The following is a 19,794-nucleotide window of genomic DNA, read 5'->3' as shown; positions in this document are numbered from 1 at the left end:
CCAGCCTTCGGAAGGCTGCTCCGAAGCCTGGCGGTGGGGCGGAGAGACCTCCTCCTGCCGCCAGGCTTCGGAAGGATGCTCCAAAGGCTGGCGGCGGGAGGAGGGCTCTCCGTCCCACCGCCAGGCTTCGGAAGGCTGTCCTGAAGACTTGCGGTGGGAGGAGGGTTTTCCTTCCCACCGCCAACATTCAGAATGCTGTTCTGAATGTTGGCGGTGGGGAGGAAAAACCCTCCTCCCACCGCAAGCCCCAGGAACAGAGGAGAAGCGCTGCGCCCCTTCCCCTCTGTTCCCATACCTGTCCTGAAGGCTTGCGGTGGGGAGAAAAGCCCTTCTCCGCACCGCCAGCCTGGCAAGCGGTTTCCATAGGAACGCATTAATTGATTTTCAGTGCATTCCTATGGGAAACGGTGCTTCGCAAGACGAAAAACTCGCATGAAGAAAAAACTTGCGGAACGAATTAATTTCGTCTTGCGAGGCACCACTGTACCTGGGTCCTGGTTTGTGTTTTTTAAGAGTCGTTTGTACAAGGGAAGAGTTAAAGGACACCAACACCACCCCAGCCTTGCCCACAGTGGAACAGTTCGTTCTGCCACATTTCATCATTTATCTCCTTTAATTTATAGCCTACCTTTCTCTCCCAGAAGCTCAAGGTTGCAACGCACAATTCTCCCCCTCTCCATTTTCTCCCCACAAGGTAGGGCTGGGCTGAGAGGCAGCCAGTGAGCTTCATGGCTGAGGGGGGCAGGGATTTGAAACCTGGTCTCTCCCAGGTCCTACTCTGACACTCTAACCACTACACCACACTGGCTCTCAATAAAGTAAAGAAAAATAATTTGAAGGTGTGTGGCATGCGCACAAAAGCTTATACCCAGAACAAACTTAGCTGGTCTCTAAGGTGCTACTGGACAATTTTTTTATTTCATTTATTTCGACTGAGTCAGACCAACACCTGACTCTAAAAGTATTTATTTCTTTATTTTACATCCTGCCCTTCCTGATAAAGCAGCCCAGAGCAGCAAACACGTCAGTGAACAGAGCAGTGGCCATGTTTCTTCATATTTTAAGTCACTGCAGATCGTAAAACACCCTAGGTTGACGGAAGAACAGGTAGACAAATATCTTGGGGCCCAGCAGCAGTTAAGTTGTACTGTACAGAACATTAGACTATCCGGAAAAACCAAAAAGGAAACTTGGCTGGCACCCAATGTCCATGCAACACGTTGTTCCAATATTTCCTCTTGGGACTTAAGACTAAGGCGGCTGGCCAACTGCTTCTTAGTGTTGCCAGCAGTGATTATCTTTACCAAGAGATGCAGAAACGACTTTAATTTTCCAGGCCGGAACTAGATGCCACAGGATTTGATAAAAGTGATATAAATACTGCCAATTAGGAAGGCTTCATTAGAGATCCAAACATTGGGAGCGGGGGGGGGGGGGGGAATGCAAGGCAAATTTTAAATGCTTTCACATGTTTAGATGGCCAGTTTGTTTTAAAATGTTTTCAGACATGCCCGAGAGAGAGAGAGCACAACTGATGTGAATTTAGGAAGATAATTCTTGCAAAGCTTCCACTTATGTCTGCTTGCACTGTGGGGGGGGGGGGGGCAGGGATGGAAGGCTCTTTGGCGGGGGCCCCAAGATGCTTACTCTCCACCCCACCCTCCAAACCTCGCCTATAACAGTCTTATCCTTAACATGCAATACTACAAATATGTATTTTTTTAAAAGACAAATGGAAGATCTTACAGACCAGCTTTGGCAGGCAACTTCTGGTAGAGCTCCTTCACCTCCTCGTGCTTGATCTTGCCCCTGGCCACGCTCTGTTTGCGCATCTCGGCCATCTCTGTGCACCACTCCTCAAACTTGCTGTTGTCCCTCTCTACGAGCTCTTGCAAAAAAGCTGGCCAGTTGGGGGGGGGGAGGGGGACAAGCAACAGAATTAGGACGGAGAACAGAGCCCGGCCCTCATCCCCCACAAAAGAAAGAGGAAGCCCTTTGCTACACCCCTAAAGGCCTTGACTGAGAGTCATTCCCAAAGGCATCCCTTAACCCCAGGGGAAACATCTTGTTTCATCAAATTCATATGTTGCTCGAACCAGGGAGAAGAGTCGGTGGAAGAAGATTGGAGGAAATTTAAAGACTATTTACAGAAATATTGCAAAATTAAGGAATGTTAGAATGATGCTGGATTGAAGTTAAGTGGTTTCTAGCTGTAATGGTTTAAAAGAATATGGAAAAATTGGATTTTTAATAGGTAAAAATTTAATGTTATAATATATTAAGATTAAAGATCAGGATAATAAGGAGGGAAAGGAATTGCTGACCTAATAAATTGAACTGGAATACAAAAAAGGGAGGTATGAGGAGGTCCGGGAAACAAGTAAATGAAAGATAAGTGATGTAAAGATGGAATTATTTTTAACTGTTTTTTATTTCTTATTTTTTCTTTTTCATTATGTAAAACTTTAATAAATATTTATTTAAAAAACAAAAAAAACAAATTCATATGTTGCTCGATTGCAAAATAAACCAAAAAAGCAGTTTAACAAAACAGATTTTAAGTATCAAAGTATAAATAAGGATTAACAACAGTAATTGCAGACTTTTGAACAAATGTTCATAGAACTATAGAATAAAAACAGATTAAAACCTGCATCAACTCTCTAAACATCTGGGTAGGCTTTCTCTTAACAAAGATGTTTTTAGCAGGTGCCAAAAATAATACAGTTAAGGCAGCTCTCCGATATCAATAGGCAGGGAGTCCCAGAGTGCAGGTGCTCCCACACTAAAATATTGAGTTCTTATAAATGCAGAACAGATATTACGTTGCACCTGCAGTAGTGCCTGTTCTGCCGACCGAGGGAGTCAAGTGGGTGTATATGGGGCTGGAGGCCCCCAATTGAGAGGAGACCCCCAAAATAAGAATATCAGAAGAGTCAGGCCGCAGCTGGAGCAAGCCAAAATGGACCCACCTAGTCTACCATCTTGGTGGCACAATGGCCAACACAAAACTATTATTATTAATTATTATTATTATTATTATTATTATTAATCCATTTTATACACCACCCTATACCTGGAGGTCTATGCCCTATGCCCTCATGAGACCCATGTGCAACAGTACACTCTCCACTTATGAGCCCCAGCAAATGGCATTCAGAGGCAATTTGCCCCCAGTAGTGGATGTAATAAAGCCAACATTTTCTCGAGAGTAATTTACAGGTTTCCGCCAAAGGAGGATTAAGCTCATGTAAGGTTTCTGATGAAACCACCAAGCTGACTTGCCACGTCCCCAACCAATATAAAGCATCTCTTGGGGGGAACCATGTGTAGAGGACATTTGGCATTACTTACGACAACGTCCACTATATTCAGACCCAATAAATTGATTGATAACAGCCCTTTTCACACAAAGGAAACAAATCTAACCAGGGTGGTCAGTGTGAAATGGCTGCTGAGTGATACTGATGACTCTGTTATTTATAAGGTAGCTCTCTATGCCCTAACAGCTAGGAAGAAAGAACAGGATGGGCAAGTGATCAACTGAAATGGGGACTCCGATAAATTTATACAGTGGGTGCTCGGGTTGCGAACATGATCCGTGCGGGAGGCACGTTCGCAACCCGCAGTGTTCGCAACCTGCAGCACCGCGTCTGCGCACATGCAAGTTGCGATTTGTCGCTTCTGCGCATGCACCGAAACCCGGAAATAACCCGTTCTGGTACTTCTGGGTTCGGCGCAGTGCGCAACCCGAAAACGCGCAACCTGAAGCATCTGTAACCCGAGGTATGACTGTATAAAACACACCCGGCATTCCCCCTTTGACTCAGCAAGCTACCTATTTGTGGGAAGAAAGAAAACATCACCAGCTGTGCCCAACATTTGCTGAGTGGACACAAGGTGGCTTGCTTAGCTTAACATGTGCCCCACAACGCGTTTGCCTGCACACACGTGCGCCAGGCAAATGCCACACCCCGGGTGCACAGAGGGGAAAAGAATGGACCACACACACACAAAACTCCAACTCCAGCCTTACCTGGAATTTCAACACTCAGTGATTTCTCCCGCGTCTGCAGCCTGTACACCAGCATGTAGGCGTTCCGAGAGCGGTAAACCCCCTTCCCACATTTGAGCTTCCGAGTCTGAGATTTAGAAGGCTCTAGTGGGGAGAGAGAAGTCAAGCACAAGAGAAGCCCTGAGACATCTGCTCGCTCTCTCCTGTCACGGAAGCAGAACCTGGAACGCTCTTCTCCCTAGCTCTTCCCTCTCAACTCGCGGATCTGTGACGGGGCCTTTTCAGTGGTGGCTCCTGGGTTGCTGAGCGTTCCGTCCTAGCGAGGCAATGCCCTACATCTCACCCCAGCCAGAGTGCTTTATCTGCCAGGTTCAAGGCAGCTAACCTTTGGCCAGACCCTCCCACCCCACTTGTGCAGCTTTGCCAGAGTGCCAAATTTATTTGGGTGGGTCCCCATGTACCGCCCCATTAACATGTTTACTATTTAAGGGATGCCCCATTCAAGCCCAGAGCAAGGAGCCAAGACCGGAGGTGGGCCCTTACTTCCAAAGGGCCTCACGAGAGCCAGCAATTTGGAGCTATCAGAAACACACTCCTTAGCACGCATAAGCCTCACCAAACGTGGGTTGCGTAAACACGTTAATGGAGCTGTCTCTTCTGGTGATAATTATGCCAAGGCACAAGAGGCTTTATTGCTGGTGGAAACAGCAACTGAGTAGCTAACCCTTTGCTGGTCCCAATACACTAGGCATACCCAGCTTTTGGCCCTTTGGATGTTGCTGAAACTACAACTCCCATCAGCCCTGGTTGGCACAGCTAGGAATGATGGGAGCAACATCCGAAGGGTCAAAGGATCCCCACAGTGCGTCAATCCAGGAGTGCTCACAGGACAGAGACAGGCAATCTTCTCTATCCTGTGGCCCTCTAGATGGTGCTGAGCGACGATTTTTTCAATTCCCTGGCCTTGGGGAGTCATTAAATTTGTCATCTAATACAAAATGCCCCTAGGCACCTTACATGCACACCATTAAAAATGACCATTGGGTCTAATTAAATAATATCCAAAGAAGATATAACACAGAAACATAATCATGTTCCCTCAAATACCTCAGAGAGCAGATATGCTGAAACAACATTAATGATGGCACAAGGCAGGCTTTACTAGGGAGAGCATTCCAATAACCAAAAGAGGGGCCCATAACCAAAAAGGCCCTGTCACTTGCTGACACCCTGAAAACCACTCTCGGGGAAGCGCCTAAGGCGATGAACGCAGGATCCAGGCAAATGCAAGCCAGGACACAGACATCAAGGTCCTGCGCTTTATTGATTGAATCTGGAATTTGGTGAACCGAGCCTGAAAACATAGAGGCAGTCAGGGCAACTGACCACATTTGGACACATGGAGGGACAGAGGGTGTCTCCCCGCCATGGCTGCTCCAAATGGTTTGACTCCTAACTGCTTATAGGAGCCAGGGCCTCCTCTGCGTGTTTTTGGCGAGGTCTTACCTAGGTCTTCTTCCGCCCCCAGCTGCAGCTTCTTGCCCTCCATCTTCTCTATCTCTTCGTCGTTGAACCGGTACCACTCTCCCGTCTGAGGGTCCTTCACGTGGGCAATGTAGTGGCCGGAGTAGGCACTCACGCCACGGTGGATGAGGACTGCACTCAGCTCATAGACAAAGATGCTGGCTGGAAGGAGGGTCACAGAATCAGAGAACTGTAGCGTTGGAAGGGACCCGAGGGTCATCTAGTCCAACCCCCTGTAATGCATAGGGATGGCAGAGAGAATAGCCCCTGCAGCGTTTATGGCATTACCCGCTTTGTCATTGTAATCTTCAGGGAGGCAGAGATGGGCCACCCCTTTGGGTCGTGGTTGGTGTACACTGAGATTGGCAGGATAATAATAATTTATTATTTATACCCCACCCATGTGGCTGAGTTTCCCCAGCCACTCTGGGCGGCTCCCAATTAAGTGTTAAAAACAATACAGCATTAAATATTAAAAACTTCCCTGAGCAGGGCTGCCTTCAGATGTCTTTTGAAGATAGGAAAGCTGCTTATTTCCTTCACATCTGAAGGGAGGGCGTTCCACAGGGTGGGCGCCACTACCGAGAAGGCCCTCTGTCTGGTTCCCTGTAACCTCGCTTCTCGCAATGAGGGAACCGCCAGAAGGCCCTTGGCGCTGGATCTCAGTGTCCGGGCTGAACGATGGGGGTGGAGACCTTCAGGTATACTTCAGGTATACAGGACCGAAGTCGTTTAGGGCTTTAAAGGTCAGCACCAACACTTTGAATTGTGCTCGGATAGAAAGCAGGGAGCTCAACAGCAGGTTGGTGCCAGAGTGACCTACTTTTGCCTCTGCCCTCCTCCTTTTTGAGTTCTAGATGGGGAAACCCTGAGGTTGAGGATGCTGACAGCAAGTGCCAAAAACCTGGACTGGTGGTAAGTAAGAAGGCAGGTGAGGCAGGGTCTGGTGAAGGGCAGTGAGACTGCTGGAGCAGTGCCCTGTTTGGCCTAATAGACCAGCACCAACCGCCACCCCTTCATGCCCAATCAGAAGCTGCTACTTGGCTACGTAAGATCATAACCTCACCTTTGTCTTCCATGTAGGGCTCCATGTCCAGCAATTCTGAGAACTCGATGTAGGCATTCAGCTTCTTCTTGTGGCCTGTTTGCCTAAGGAAGCAAGGGAAGAAAAGAGCAAACGGTAAGGCCGAGTTTGGCAACTCACAACGCACCTGCGGCACCCCACTTGTCACCTTTTCCCAGGATGACGAGGAACCGTTAGCGAGCAGTCTTCGGGTTAAGTCAATCAACCAGCTACAAATCCACCGAACAGTTATCTTGTCCCATTCAGATCGACCTGCGGCACTGTTACAGATGTCGCATAATATCTATTCCGCCTTGGTAAGAAATCAGTCTTTTCGTGTGGCAGCACCTATGCTGACAGCAGGCAGGAGCCTTTTCTGTACTTTTTCAAGCAACTGCTGAAACCATTTTTGTTTAGGCAAGCCTACCCAGATGTTTACAAAGCTGGTGCAAGTTTTAATTCCTTGCTATTTCCCTTGTTATTTTTCTTACTGATATTTTTCATCTTGATAATTTTGTTTATCTCTTTTTGTAAACTGCTCTGAAGTGCTTGTGGCATTTTGTGAAATAAAATAAACTGGGGGTGTTAGCGTAAGCCTGTCTCCTTCCAGTACGGAGGGATCTGACCACAGCAGCTCTGAAGGCTCCCACCCTGGGGTACTGGAACAAGAAGAGAGATGCTTGCCTGTCAAACACAAAGCGCATGAGCTGCAGGTTGAGGGTACAGGGGAGGCTGAGGAGACGGATCCTGCGGGTGGCGTTCTGCTTGCTCTGGCAGGTCTCACAGAAGTAGCGGTTGTCCCCTTCCAACTTTTCTTCCTAGCCAAGCAAGAGAGAAATGGAACAAAAGTCACCTGGATGCCCTTGAGGCAGGCTAGAAGTTCACCTAGGTGGAAACAGACCCTTTGGCATCAAATCCACTCTTCAGCTCCTGAATCCATGCATGGAAAGCGTGTCAAGGATGCCTATGGATCTTCCTTCAGTGGCATTCTGGGAACAGCTTCTACGACAGGAGACCAGAATTTGGGGGCTGTCACTTGATACGCAGAAGCTGAAACCAAACTGTCTATATCTGGAGAGAGTTGACAAAGCAGGACCCTTCTTATCTCCCTTTTCAGAAAATTTCCTAATCAATTTATTCTCCTTTCCTTACGACTTTGAGGCTTTTTAAAAATAATCAAGCAGTGAATAAATTTCATGAAACAAACTTTTGATATATTAAAAAAACCCTCAAACAAAAAATAAACATCCGTTTATTAATAATCACATTTGAACCTATTAAAATAGTATTTATAATGTTGCTAATTTGACAGAGACCACACTTAAGATTATCCTTCTGAGGCAGCCTGTTGGAATTATTATAAAAGCTCCATAGGCACAAAAATCCCCAAAGGACCAACAAACTGAACGACATATGCAGAAATTAGGGCCAACTAGGATCAATCTCCTCTATTCAGATCCCAACCTTGAGATAAAGCAAAGAGCAGCCGAAAGGAAATTGGCCTCAAGCCATAATAGGCTGGAGGATGAAAACTCCCAAGGAAGAGTTGATACCTTCAGAAACTCTGTGATGCAGTCCGAGAGTTGCTTGTGGCCCTGGATGTTCAACTCAAGCTCATAAAATTTTGATATAAGTTTGGACTCTCTGCCACACTGGTTGCAGCTGGGGAAGGGAAAAAAACACCACTGAAGACTACCTCAAGAAGAATTACTTCTTCAGAAATCACGGATATCATTATTTATTAAATTTACTGGTCACTTTTTTCTCATGGCAGCTCAAAGAAACAGACAGCATTTTAAGCAAAAACCAAACACACACACACATTAAAACCAACAGTTTTTTTTTAAAAAATAACAATTATGTTTTCCAAAAACTACTATAAAAACACCGTATCCACGGAAAAGAAGAGTTTGGATTTGATATCCCGCTTTATCACTACCCGAAGGAGTCTCAAAGCGGCTCACATTCTCCTTTCCCTTCCTCCCCCACAACAAACACTCTGTGAGGTGAGTGGGGCTGAGAGACTTCACAGAAGTGTGACTGGCCCAAGGTCACCCAGCAGCTGCAGGTGGAGGAGCGGAGACACGAACCCGGTTCCCCAGATTACAAGCCTATCGCTCTTAACCACTACACCACACTGGCTCATAAATATGGCTCAATATATATGGCTCAAAATATATGGCTCAAAAGCCATATATATTGTTAAACCCAAAGGCCTGATGAAAAAGGAATGTTTTTGCATGGAGCCTAAAACGGTGGTGCCAGGCAAGCTTCCCTGAGGAAAGCATTCCACAAATGGGGAGCCACCACTGAAAAGGACCTGATCTCATGTTGCCACCCTCTGGACCTCCCATGGAGGGGGCACATGGAGAAGGGCCTAGGAAGATGATAGTAGGGTCTTGGTAGGTTGGGGAGATGGTCCTTGAGGTATTGGGGTCCTAAGCCACATACTAATAATAATAATAATAATAATAATAATAATTTATTTATTTATTTATACCCCGCCCATCTAGCTGGGTTTCCCCAGCCACTCTGGGTGGTTTCCAACAAAACACTAAAATACAATCACTTATTAAACATTAAAAGCTTCCCTAAACAGGGCTGCCTTTAGATGTCTTCTAAAAGTCTGGTAGTTGTTGTTCTCTTTGACATCTGGTGGGAGGGCGTTCCACTACCGAGAAGGCCCTCTGCCTGGTTCCTTGTAACTTGGCTTCTCGCAGTGAGGGAACCGCCAGAAGGCCCTCAGCGCTGGACCTCAGTGTCCGGGTAGAACGATGGAGGTGGAGACGCTCCTTCAGGTATACTGGACCAAGGCCGTTTAGGATTTATAGATCAAAATCAGCACTTTGAATTGGGAATACACAAAGCTAAAGCACCAAAAGACTAAGAAGAGGAGAAACTTACACTGTGACGTAGGCATACTCTCCGCAAAACTGCTTCTGGACAATGTCTCGCACATCTGGGTTTTTCTGTGAGGTTAGGGTATCCTCCAGCAGGGACATGAACAGCTTGGAAAACTCCTGAGCATCCTAGGAGAACAGTACAGTTGCAAAGGCAGCATTGATAACACAGGTATATCAACAAACTAACAAAATAAACAAAGAGGGTGCTTAGCTCTTTTGTTATACGTTATAGCTCTTTTAAAGAGGAGGCAAAGCAATCACCACCACCCCTCATTGCATTGATTCGGGGATGGCACTCAGCAATGTACAAGAAAATAAAGAGTGGAATAGGGCCATCCTCTTCGGTGGCTAAACATCCCTGGTTCACCTCAGCTCAGGGAACTGCGGCTTAGCATTACAGAGGGCAAGCGGATTGATGTGCAGCTGCTTCCGCAGAAAGAGCAAGGCAAAACACGCGCTCACACGCACGCACCCGAACGTTACCTGTTGCTGACCTGTGTCCAAACCCAGCGCTTTAACAAACCCTGATGGATCGATATAGCGCCTCTTGCTGTTCTGCAGCAAAGCAAACAAGTACTGGAGGTGCTCACAAATCGTCTGAGGCTCAAAATCTATCAAAAGGCAAGAGGATTCCTTCAGAGATTTACCCACCATGACGCATATACTGATATTGACAACGGTCACCCCCCTCTGCACACACGCTGTTATAAAAGACCTCCCCCTCCCCCACTTTGCTACACATTGGGGCGGATATACACAGCATATCATCTGCTGGCAACTGAAAATCTAACAAGATGTGCCATTCTGAGTAACAATTTTAAAAACCAAACCCTTTCAGAAAGGGAAGGTTTCCTCTTCATTTAGATTTCCTTTCTGTCAAGGCTTGTTTGTGATTCTGCTGCTGCTTAGATACTCTGATGCCCATGAGAATCCACTGTGGTCTCTAGAGGCTGATTCACTGCCTCCGCTCAGGATATACAGCATTACCTTCAGCAAAACCCTCCTCTCTCAAACTCTATCCCTTATCTGTAAAATGGGAACAAGTGCCCAAGCAGCGCTGCTAGATTGAGAGGACCACAAAAGCCAATAGCTATGTAAGTAGATAAAACATCAGGACACAGTAGCAGCCTCCAAGCAGACGGAGCCTTGTCAGAGCAAATCTAAAGCCACCTGCCCATTGTGAGCAGTGGGGAAAGTCTGACCCACTTACCCTTGTTTGATGTGGTGCCCTCTGCTGTCACGTACTCAGGACGGGCAATTGGACACAAGTAGAGCGCCTGGCGGAGCTCCAAATTCAAGAACCACATCTGCAGAAAAGTGTTGACGTAGCAGGTGGCACCAAGGTTTGTGAGGCCCACAAAGGCATTCTGTGAGGGGAAGGGGAAACACACAACAGAGGTATCACCAAGAAGGTCACAAGGGCAGCCCTTTGCCAACCTGGTGCCCTCCAGATGTTTTGGACGCCAACTCCCGTCAGTCCCAGCATCACACAGCCAACACTGGCTGGAGTTAATGGGAGTTGTGGTCCCAAACATCTGGATGGTGCCCAGCAGGCAAACCACCAAGTGGTTACCTCCACAACGTTAACCAAGAGCCTCCAGAAGATGATGGCCGGGAGGTCCTTGCAAGACTATATATCCTGCCTTTAGTGCACTTGACCTGTGTAACAGTTTTGGGGTTGAATTTGTAGCACTTCACAGCAGGGATGGGAAACACCTGTGGTCCCCCAACAGCCGCAGTAAACACAGCCAATATGTCAGAGATGACTGGAGTTGGGAGCCCAATTACAGTATAGGCAGGCAAACTAAGGCCCGGGGGCCAGATCCGGCCCAATCGCCTTCTAAATCTGGCCCACAGACGGTCTGGGAATCAGCGTGTTTTTGCATGAGTAGAATGTGTCTTTTTATTTAAAATGCATCTCTGGGTTATTTGTGGGGCATAGGAATTTGTTCATTTAAAAAAATCAAAATCAAAATATAGTCCGGTCCCCCACAAGGTCTGAAAAAGTTTGCTGACCCCGAACTACAGGCTCCCCAACCTTGGTTTACAGGGAGGTTCATTGTTCCTCTTTATTTAACTATTACATTTTTAACATGTTTCTCCCCTGACTTTCCATAAAATGCCCGAGATATCTAACATTTAAACAAACATAGCAGAATAAAAGAATAGTCAATTAAATCCAAACAATGTAGCTATTAAAAAAAAAACTAATGAGAAAGAAATACCAAAATATTTTTACAAGCTTCCTGGTACATGGGAGGGCTCATCCAAGGGTATTTTTCTCTGCAACAGAATACAGTGGTATCTCAGGTTACATATGCTTCAGGTTACATACGCTTCAGGTTACAGACTCCGCTAACCCAGAAATAGTGCTTCAGGTTAAGAACTTTGCTTCAGGATGAGAACAGAAATTAGGCTCCAGCGGTGCGGCAGCAGCAGGAGGCCCCATTAGCTAAAGTGGTGCTTCAGGTTAAGAACAGTTTCAGGTTAAGTACGGACCTCTGGAACGAATTAAGTACTTAACCTGAGGTACCACTGTAGATTGAGATGAAAGAGTCAGATAAAGCTCTGCTTGCAGTACAGTGGTGCCTCGCAAGACGAAATTAATCCGTTCCACGAGCCTCTTCGTCTAGCGGTTTTTTCGTCTTGCGAAGCAACCCTATTAGAGGCTTAGCGGTTTAGCGGCTATTAGCGGTTTAGCGGCTATTAGCGGTTTAGCGGCTATTAAAGGCTTAGCGGCTATTAAAGGCTTAGCGGATTAGCGGGTAAAAGGCTATTAGCGGCTTAGAAAAAGGGGGGGAAGTGGGGGGGGAGGAACACTTGCAAGACGTTTTCGTCTTGCAAAGCAAGCCCATAGGGAAAATCGTCTTGCGAAGCAGCTCAAAAACGGAAAACCCTTTCATCTAGCGGGTTTTCCGTCTTGCGAGGCATTCGTCTTGTGGGGCACCACTGTACTTGGCATAGGCGCCGACTCCATGGGGCCTGAGGGGGCCCGAGCCCCCTCAAAAATTAGTTTGGGGGGGCTCTGCCCCCCCAATAATTTAAGAAAATTATTAGGCACCTTGCCAAAAACCGCGCAGGGGACTCCGGCGCGCGCCTCCCAAAGTGACCGGGAGCTCCTGAGAAGGGGCGGGCAGGTCGGTCAGTCAGAGGAAGACCCCCAGCGGCGGGACTTTAGAAAGGAATGGAGCCGCGGGGCCGAGGAACGGCATATTCGTCGCCGGCGAGGGACCGGGGTGAGGGGAGAATGGAGGGGACGGGAGTTCCCGCCGCCGGAGCGGGGCTTTTTTTCTGGGTTCGGCTAAGGTGACGTTGGTAGGAGGGGGTGGCCGCCTCCCGGCGCGAAGCCTGGGGAGGGAAGGCCGGTTCTTGCATGCAAAAGCACCACTGCCATCCTGCCGCCAGTATGGACCCCGGTATGGGCCCCCCCAATATTTTTTATAAGTTGGCGCCCCTGGTACTTGGTCCCTCTTATTGACAGCTACTTCACAGAACTGGAAAAGGAACTTTACAGCTACTACTAAGAAACCTCTATCAGTTCTGACAAAACAGCCAGGACCACAAAGAAAATTTCAAGCCTTCCAATTCTATAAACCAGAATCAAGTTGAGGATGCATCTTGGGGGAAATAATCCTCCTTCACACAGGCTTCAGGGCCAGCACATGAACCCTGGAGTGCCAGGAGACCATAGTAGTGTTACCTTTTTTCTCCTCTCGAAATTTGGATCGTCAATATTGTGAAAGGTGTTTTCATCTATCTCGCCCAGCCAGATGTGCTCACCAATTCCTACTAGGCAGTTTGGGTTTCCTCGGCAGTTTCGCCTACAAAAGCAAAAAGCAGCAGGATCTGAATCCAATATTCTGACCTCATCACATTGCTATCATCTGAAGCCAACCAAGACTACTTATGTCCTGACTTCCAGCACACCTCTCCAGCAATTAGTGGCAAGTGCAGCTTACAAGCCCCACCAACCACAGAAGAGTCCTGAGGTAACTGCAGATAGTGCCAGAGTTGATGATGCTCCCTGGCATGTTTCCTCCTTCCCCCTACAAATTTCAACAAAAAGGACAAGTTCTGCACATTCCCCGCATTGTCTAGCTGTCAGTTTCTGTGTTGCTTTTGCTGAAAAGTGCTTGTAAATCAGAATTGCTAAAAGGGGTTATTATTTCTAGCATTTCTATCACGGTCTTTTCTCCAGAGAACTCAAAGTGGTGTAAATGGTTCTCTCTATCCTCTTTAGTCCCCACAACAACCCTGTGAGGTAAGTTAAGCTGAAAGGAACAGACTGGCCCTCAAGGCCACCTGGTGAGCTTCATGAATGAGTGGGGATTTGAACCCTGGTCCCTCAGGTCTTAAGTTTGACATAGTACTATACCACACTGGGTTAAATGACACAGAGGTTGTAAGTATATCAGTTTCAGATGAAACCACTTGCCTCCTGTATCAGGCAAAAGAGAGGTTTACGGGCACAACAAGCCCCTAACAACCTTCCATAAACATATGACCTGTGCTTTTTATTTAAATTATAATGGAAGTTAAAGACAAACCATGTGTAACTGTACAGTGGTGCCTCGCAAGACGAAAAGAATCCGTTCTGTGATTCTCTTTGTCTAGCGGTATTTTCGTCTTGCGAAGCAAGCCCATTGACGGATTAGCGCTATTAGCGGCTTTTAGCAGCTTATCGGATCAGCTGATAAGCGGCTTAGCAGCTTAGAAAAAGGGGGGGAAGGAAAAAAAACCCGCAGGAACTTGCAAGACATTTTCGTCTTGCGAAGCAAGCCCATAGGAGATTCGTTTGGCGAAGCACCTCCAAAACGGAAAACTCTTTCGTCTAGCGAGTTTTCCGTCTTGCGAGGCATTCGTACCTCCTTTCATTCCCATCTTGTCACCCTGATGCTTAATAGATCATCTGCTTTTAATTATATGGTGCACATAAACTCACACAAAAGACAAAAGCCCCACCCTTGAGTTCACAACTGAAAAGGAAAAGGAGGAAAGGAGGGGTTAGAGGAGAGAAAAGAGTTTTTAAAAAATGTACAGTGATGGGGTTCCTCACACACAAACAATCTCAGTGAGGGTCCCTGACATTGAAGAAGCAGGAAATGAGAACTATACAGCTCAGTATTGCCTACTCTGACTGGCTGCAACGGCTCCCCAGGGTTTCAGTCTTTTCCCACGTTCTACTGGGGTGGCAACTGAGCCCAGAACTTTCTATGTGCAAAGCAGGTGTTCCACCACTGAGCTGCACAGCCCTTCCTAAGAACTTCTAGAATACCCAGAGAGTCTCTTTGAGTAGCCACGGCAAAAAAGCAGCTAATAAATTTAATAAAAACAAATAAAACGGGGGGTGGTGGAGAACAGGTGGGGCTTGTGTGCCATAGGGAGCTGCCTTCTCTCGAGTCGCCACGTTGGTCCACCTATCTCAATACTGCCTACACTGACTGGCAGGAGTGGCTCTCCAAGTTTCAGTTAGGGAGCCTCTTTTTGGCCCTACTTAGCGGGTATTGAACCTGGGGGCTCCCGCATGCAGTGCAGGTACCCTGCCATTGACTTGTAGTACAAAAGGCTGATTTCCAGGGCGACGCCGCCGCCGCCGCCCTGTGGTTCCCCCGGGGCCCTAGCTTAAGCCCAGCCTGCCGGCCCCTGAGGCTTACCTGCAGGCTCCGCGCTGACAGGGCTCCAGGCCGACGCGGTAGGCCGCCTCGATGTGCTCCTGGGTCACGGCCTCGGGGGGCACCGTCTCCGTCCAGCGCCAGGCCGCCTTCTCCAGTTGCAGCCGAGGAGCCATCCCAGGCGCGGCTCCACGACCCCTGAGAGGGGGGCGGAAAAAGGAGAGGCAAGAGGGAGGGAGGGAAGGAGGGAGGGCGACCAGGAAGCGGAAGCGAGCTGGACGCCCCAGGAAGTGGAACCGGCCTCTCCCTGAGCGACGCGAAAGGCCCAAAGCAGGGCGGGGTGCCGGGGAAGCTGTTAGCCGCGCCTCGGCGCTTGGCTGTGACGTCAGACGCAGACGCGACGGCATCGCCGCGCCGAAACGAAGGGGTGGAGGGGGGAAAGCGGAGCAGCTTCGCGGGGATTGGCTACTTCCAATCCGGTCGGGGGCGGGGTTACTTTCTTTGATTGATCTCCCTCTTGCTCCTCCCACGTCGCTTCCTTTTCTTGGCTCCACCCACTTTTCGAGGCGGGGTTTCTCTCCCCCAACCCACCTCGTAGTAACAAGCAGTGACGTAGGTACGAGGAGCGGCTTTTTAAAAAACAACGAAGGAAAAATACACACACGATCGAAGGCCGTTGATTTTCCGCGCGTGCGCAGACGCGTCCCTCTCACGGGGAGGACCTGTAATGCCCACAATGCATTGCGTTTTCCTCAGAAATCCCTGGCTCCCATTGAAGGGATTAAAAGGAAGAAAGCAAAATAACAATAAAAATCACACTCTTGTACAAGGGAAAATAAGAAAAAAAAGAGAATACTGGAAATTCCTGAGGGAAACAGTGAACCATTCCCAAAATCAACCCACCACCATGATGGCAGCCATTTTGGTCCTGTTCTCATTTGCAGGACCTATTGGCCATTTAGCGTCACTTGAGTCCTTCCTGCATCCCACATTGCCAATGACTGTTATACGTAAATTTGGGCTTGGCTTTTGCATCTCAAACACCCACCAAGGGATTCGGTGTCCCTGTTGGAGAAATTTGCCCCAGGGATCTTCCCCAGAGGTAGCCAATTCCTCTGCGAGAAGAAGGGAATCTTGACACCAAGATCAGGCGAAACCACAAGTTGTTTATTCTCGAGACAGCGCTACACGCACAACTCCCCAGCTCATGCTGCAAAGAGGGAGGGCATCATCCTGTTCACATCAAAAGTTTACAAAAAAATGCCATAAAGCCTGTCCGAATTTCCTTCCTACAATCTCCTATTGGTTAGGAAATTGCAGTTTACAGGCCCTCCTATTACATATGTACCTCCACTGTACATCCCATGTTCATGCTGATTAGCTTTAGCTCGACCCGGGACAGTTTGACTAATATTCATAGCCCTTTTAAGCATGTGCAATAGCTTTCTAACTGTTCTCTATCCCTCGTGATTCTGAGTCGCCCCCACACTAATCCCTTCTAGGGCATTACCTTTTGGCTACTCAGTAATTTCTATATGTGGTAATATTACGTATTACCACAAGTTTCCTTTTTCTTTGCAATGCAAGCAGTTACAACAGCAAGGCGAGGCATGATGGTTTGTGCTAAGCTTTTTCTTATCCATTTATCCCACATCCCTTAAGTCCGTTATCATTCAGAGAAGCATTAATGGAGGCAGGAACCAGTAGAAGAACATGGTACCCCAAGAGTGTCTTTCATTGTGCCTCTCAGCAAGAATGGGTGCAAAGCAGCAGTCAGTCACAGCTCCAGGTCTCTCAGTGCAGCTTCCTCCCGTATTCACTGCATGGAGTTTGGCCTACTTCCTCCTCCTTGTATCCAGAACACCTTTTGATTTCAAAAAGGACACATTTTCCTGTCCACTCTTTGGAGCAGAGCAGAAGGATAGCTTTCTGCATTGCCAATTGACGTTCATAGCCCCCATTGCAGACCCTCCAAGTGCCCCTAATTTCCCGCTGTTACCAGAGAATTGGCCGTTATGTTGTTACAGTGGTACCTTGGCTCTCAAACTTAATCCATTCCAGAAGTCAGTCCATTCCAAAACCAAAGCCTTCCCAAACCAAGGTGCATTTTCCCAAACAAAGTACAGTCATACCTCGGATTGAATGTGCTTCGGGATGAGCATATTCGAGTTGTGCTCCACAGCAACCCAGAAGTAACGTAGCGCATTACTTCCGGATTTCGCTGCTTGCGCATGCACAGACAATCAAAATGATGTCACACGCATGTGCAGAAGCGGCAAAAAGCAACGCGTGTGTGCACAGACGTGCCATCGCTGGTTACATTTGCTTCTAGATGCGAACGGGGCTCCGGAACGGATCCCGTTCGCATCTAGAGGTACCACTGTAATGCAAAATGGATGAATCCATTCCAGACTTTTAAAAACCGCTAAAACAGCAATTTAACATGAATCTTACTATTTAACTAGACCATTGATCCATAAAATGAAAGCAATAAACAATGTACTGCAGTCACACAACCAATCAGTAGCTGAACTGGGTTCCACACAGTCACAAAAAAAAAAAAATGGGGGGAAACGCAAAAACAAAAACGCAAAATAAATAGCAAAAACAGACAGACCTCAGTGTAACACTCAAAACAGAAGAGTGGCACTCAAGTTGGAAGCGTGGCACTCAAAGTGGAACATGTTTGACTTCCAAAAAAAGTTCGCAAACCAGAACACTTCTGGGTTTGCAGTGTTTGGGTTCCAAGTAGGTTTGCAAACTTTACCTTGGTCTAAGAATGGAATCCAAATGGTGGAAGGGCATCAGCAGCTGCAGGCCTCATTAGGGAAAGTGTGCCTCAGTTTAAGAACGGTTTTGGTTTAAGAACTGTTTTGGTTTAAGAACAGACTTCTGGGACAGATTTCGTTTGTAAACCGAGGTACCACTGTACTTGCCAGACTGTATTTGCAGGGAGGTGAAAGCCCCTACAGTCCAAAGACAATTGGAAAACTTTCCCCATTTCCTTCCTCCTTGCAGAGTGAAATAAATGGAAAAAGGGGGTCCCGGTAAATGGGTTCAGCTTCTTAAGGAAGACTGGACCTTCGGTTTAGTGCAGCGTGCAGGACTCGCCGAGTGGGCGGCTCGGGAGCGGCTCGGGGGACGTTCTAACGACCCCCGTGGGCAGCTTGTGGCCCATGGGCCACAGGTTGCCGACCCCTGCTCTAGCCGGTAGGGATTGAGAGACAGAGACCAGACCAGGATTTATGAAAAGCAAAGCGGCTATAAGCCTGATCTTTATTACAAAATAAAGACTGTTGGCAACAGGGTTCCCACTCATGTAACAGGCGACGGAGGAGCACCCAGAACAAAAGAAGATTCTTACATTTATACCTTTTAATTTCCATACAGAACAATGAAAAACAAGAGACGTCAGATGAGGGATTAAACAGATTACTGGTCTGTCGGAAGGGGCTGGTCTCTGTTAATCGTTGTGTTTGTCGACACTTATTTTGTGTCATTGTTTGGCAGGCAGTGTACACAAAGGTTTTGGGCTGGTTCCTGTTTTTCCAGCAATCTTGTTAATGGCCATGTATTTCCTTTATTTACAGGAATACTTTGGCACTACCTGGAGTTTAAGGGAATTTAAGGCAGGATTTGGAAAAGACGTGATTTGGGTATTTTCCTGCCTTTCACATAGGTGTGACAGCATAGTCTTGTATGTCCTTTTATTTGAATAAAAACATTTGCTTAAACTGCGTATTTGTGTGTCTTCATTGTAGACTCAGTAGGTGGCGCTGGGTGACATCCTGACAGGTTTTGCATTCTTATAAAGTCCTAAAATATGACTTTTTCACAGTATAAAACATAACAATACTTGACAACTAATAAAAATACAGTCATACCTCGTGTTGTGTTAGGTTCATGTTGCATCTTTTCGGCTTGTGAACACAGCAAACCCGGAAGTGTAAACTTCCAGGTTTCGCCCTGCATGTGAGTGCAGAAGCGTTCTGCACGCTTCGCACATGCGCAGAAGCACTTTATCATGCCACGTGCGTTTGCAGAAGCGGTACTCTAGTTATGGACTTTTTGGGGTGCGAACGGCACCCCAGAATGGATTGAGTCCATAATTGGAGGTACCACTGTACACATAAGAAATACATTGGCATACGAGAAAGGTGAAGATCAGTACAGTGGTACCTCAGGTTACATACGCTTCAGGTTACATACGCTTCAGGTTACAGACTCCACTAACCCAGAAATAGCACCTCAGGTTAAGGACTTTGCTTCAGGATAAGAACAGAAATCGTGCTCTGGCGGCGTGGCAGCAGCAGAAGGCCCCATTAGCTAAAGTTGTGCTTCAGGTTAAGAACAGTTTCAGGTTAAGAACGGACCTCCGGAACGAATTAAGTACTTAACCTGAGGTACCACTGTACTGAAGCTCAGCAGCCGATACAAAGACACAAAAGAAACATCAGATACAAAGAAACAATGAAACAATGAGAGGAAATAAAAATACATAGTTGCTATAAAAGTATAAATTAGTGTATCGTGCAAGGTCACAATATTTACAATGTAGGATAAAGACAGGTACAGTGGTACCTGTTTTGGCGCCATGCCCAGAGCGCCGTGTAACGTTGTGGTGGGATCTGCCGTGCACTGACAGCACTGAAGGCAGCAACAAAGCCCAATGAATAG

General features: G+C 47.3%; 1 protein-coding gene across 3 annotated transcripts in view; it reads right to left on the bottom strand.

The window, feature by feature from the left end:
- The window catches only part of USP48 (ubiquitin specific peptidase 48), a 39,715-nt gene extending 23,418 nt beyond the window's left edge, over positions 1 to 16,297 (bottom strand). Inside the window, exons 1-11 of one of the 3 annotated variants that reach the window (XR_014528745.1) lie at positions 15,160 to 16,297; positions 13,206 to 13,326; positions 10,716 to 10,872; positions 9,989 to 10,116; positions 9,507 to 9,631; positions 8,156 to 8,264; positions 7,287 to 7,420; positions 6,606 to 6,688; positions 5,522 to 5,701; positions 4,037 to 4,159; positions 1,751 to 1,900 (exon numbers count right to left, since the gene is read on the bottom strand). Coding sequence is in view for 2 of the 3 variants with exons in the window: in XM_083514625.1 (XP_083370751.1) it covers positions 1,751 to 1,900; positions 4,037 to 4,159; positions 5,522 to 5,701; positions 6,606 to 6,688; positions 7,287 to 7,420; positions 8,156 to 8,264; positions 9,507 to 9,631; positions 9,989 to 10,116; positions 10,716 to 10,872; positions 13,206 to 13,326; positions 15,160 to 15,524 (1,675 nt within the window). In the remaining variant the exon portion in view is untranslated. The remainder of the gene's footprint in view (positions 1 to 1,750; positions 1,901 to 4,036; positions 4,160 to 5,521; positions 5,702 to 6,605; positions 6,689 to 7,286; positions 7,421 to 8,155; positions 8,265 to 9,506; positions 9,632 to 9,988; positions 10,117 to 10,715; positions 10,873 to 13,205; positions 13,327 to 15,159) is intronic. The other 2 variants (XM_083514625.1, XM_083514626.1) reach the window with 2 other exon arrangements.
- Positions 16,298 to 19,794: the final 3,497 nt, after the last annotated feature.

The sequence above is a fragment of the Podarcis liolepis genome (genome assembly GCF_965112155.1).
Source record: "Podarcis liolepis genome assembly, chromosome: 7".
NCBI lineage: Eukaryota > Metazoa > Chordata > Lepidosauria > Squamata > Lacertidae > Podarcis > Podarcis liolepis.
The sequence above is the reverse complement of the archived record's forward strand: the minus strand, read 5'-3'. Positions and strand labels throughout refer to the sequence as shown.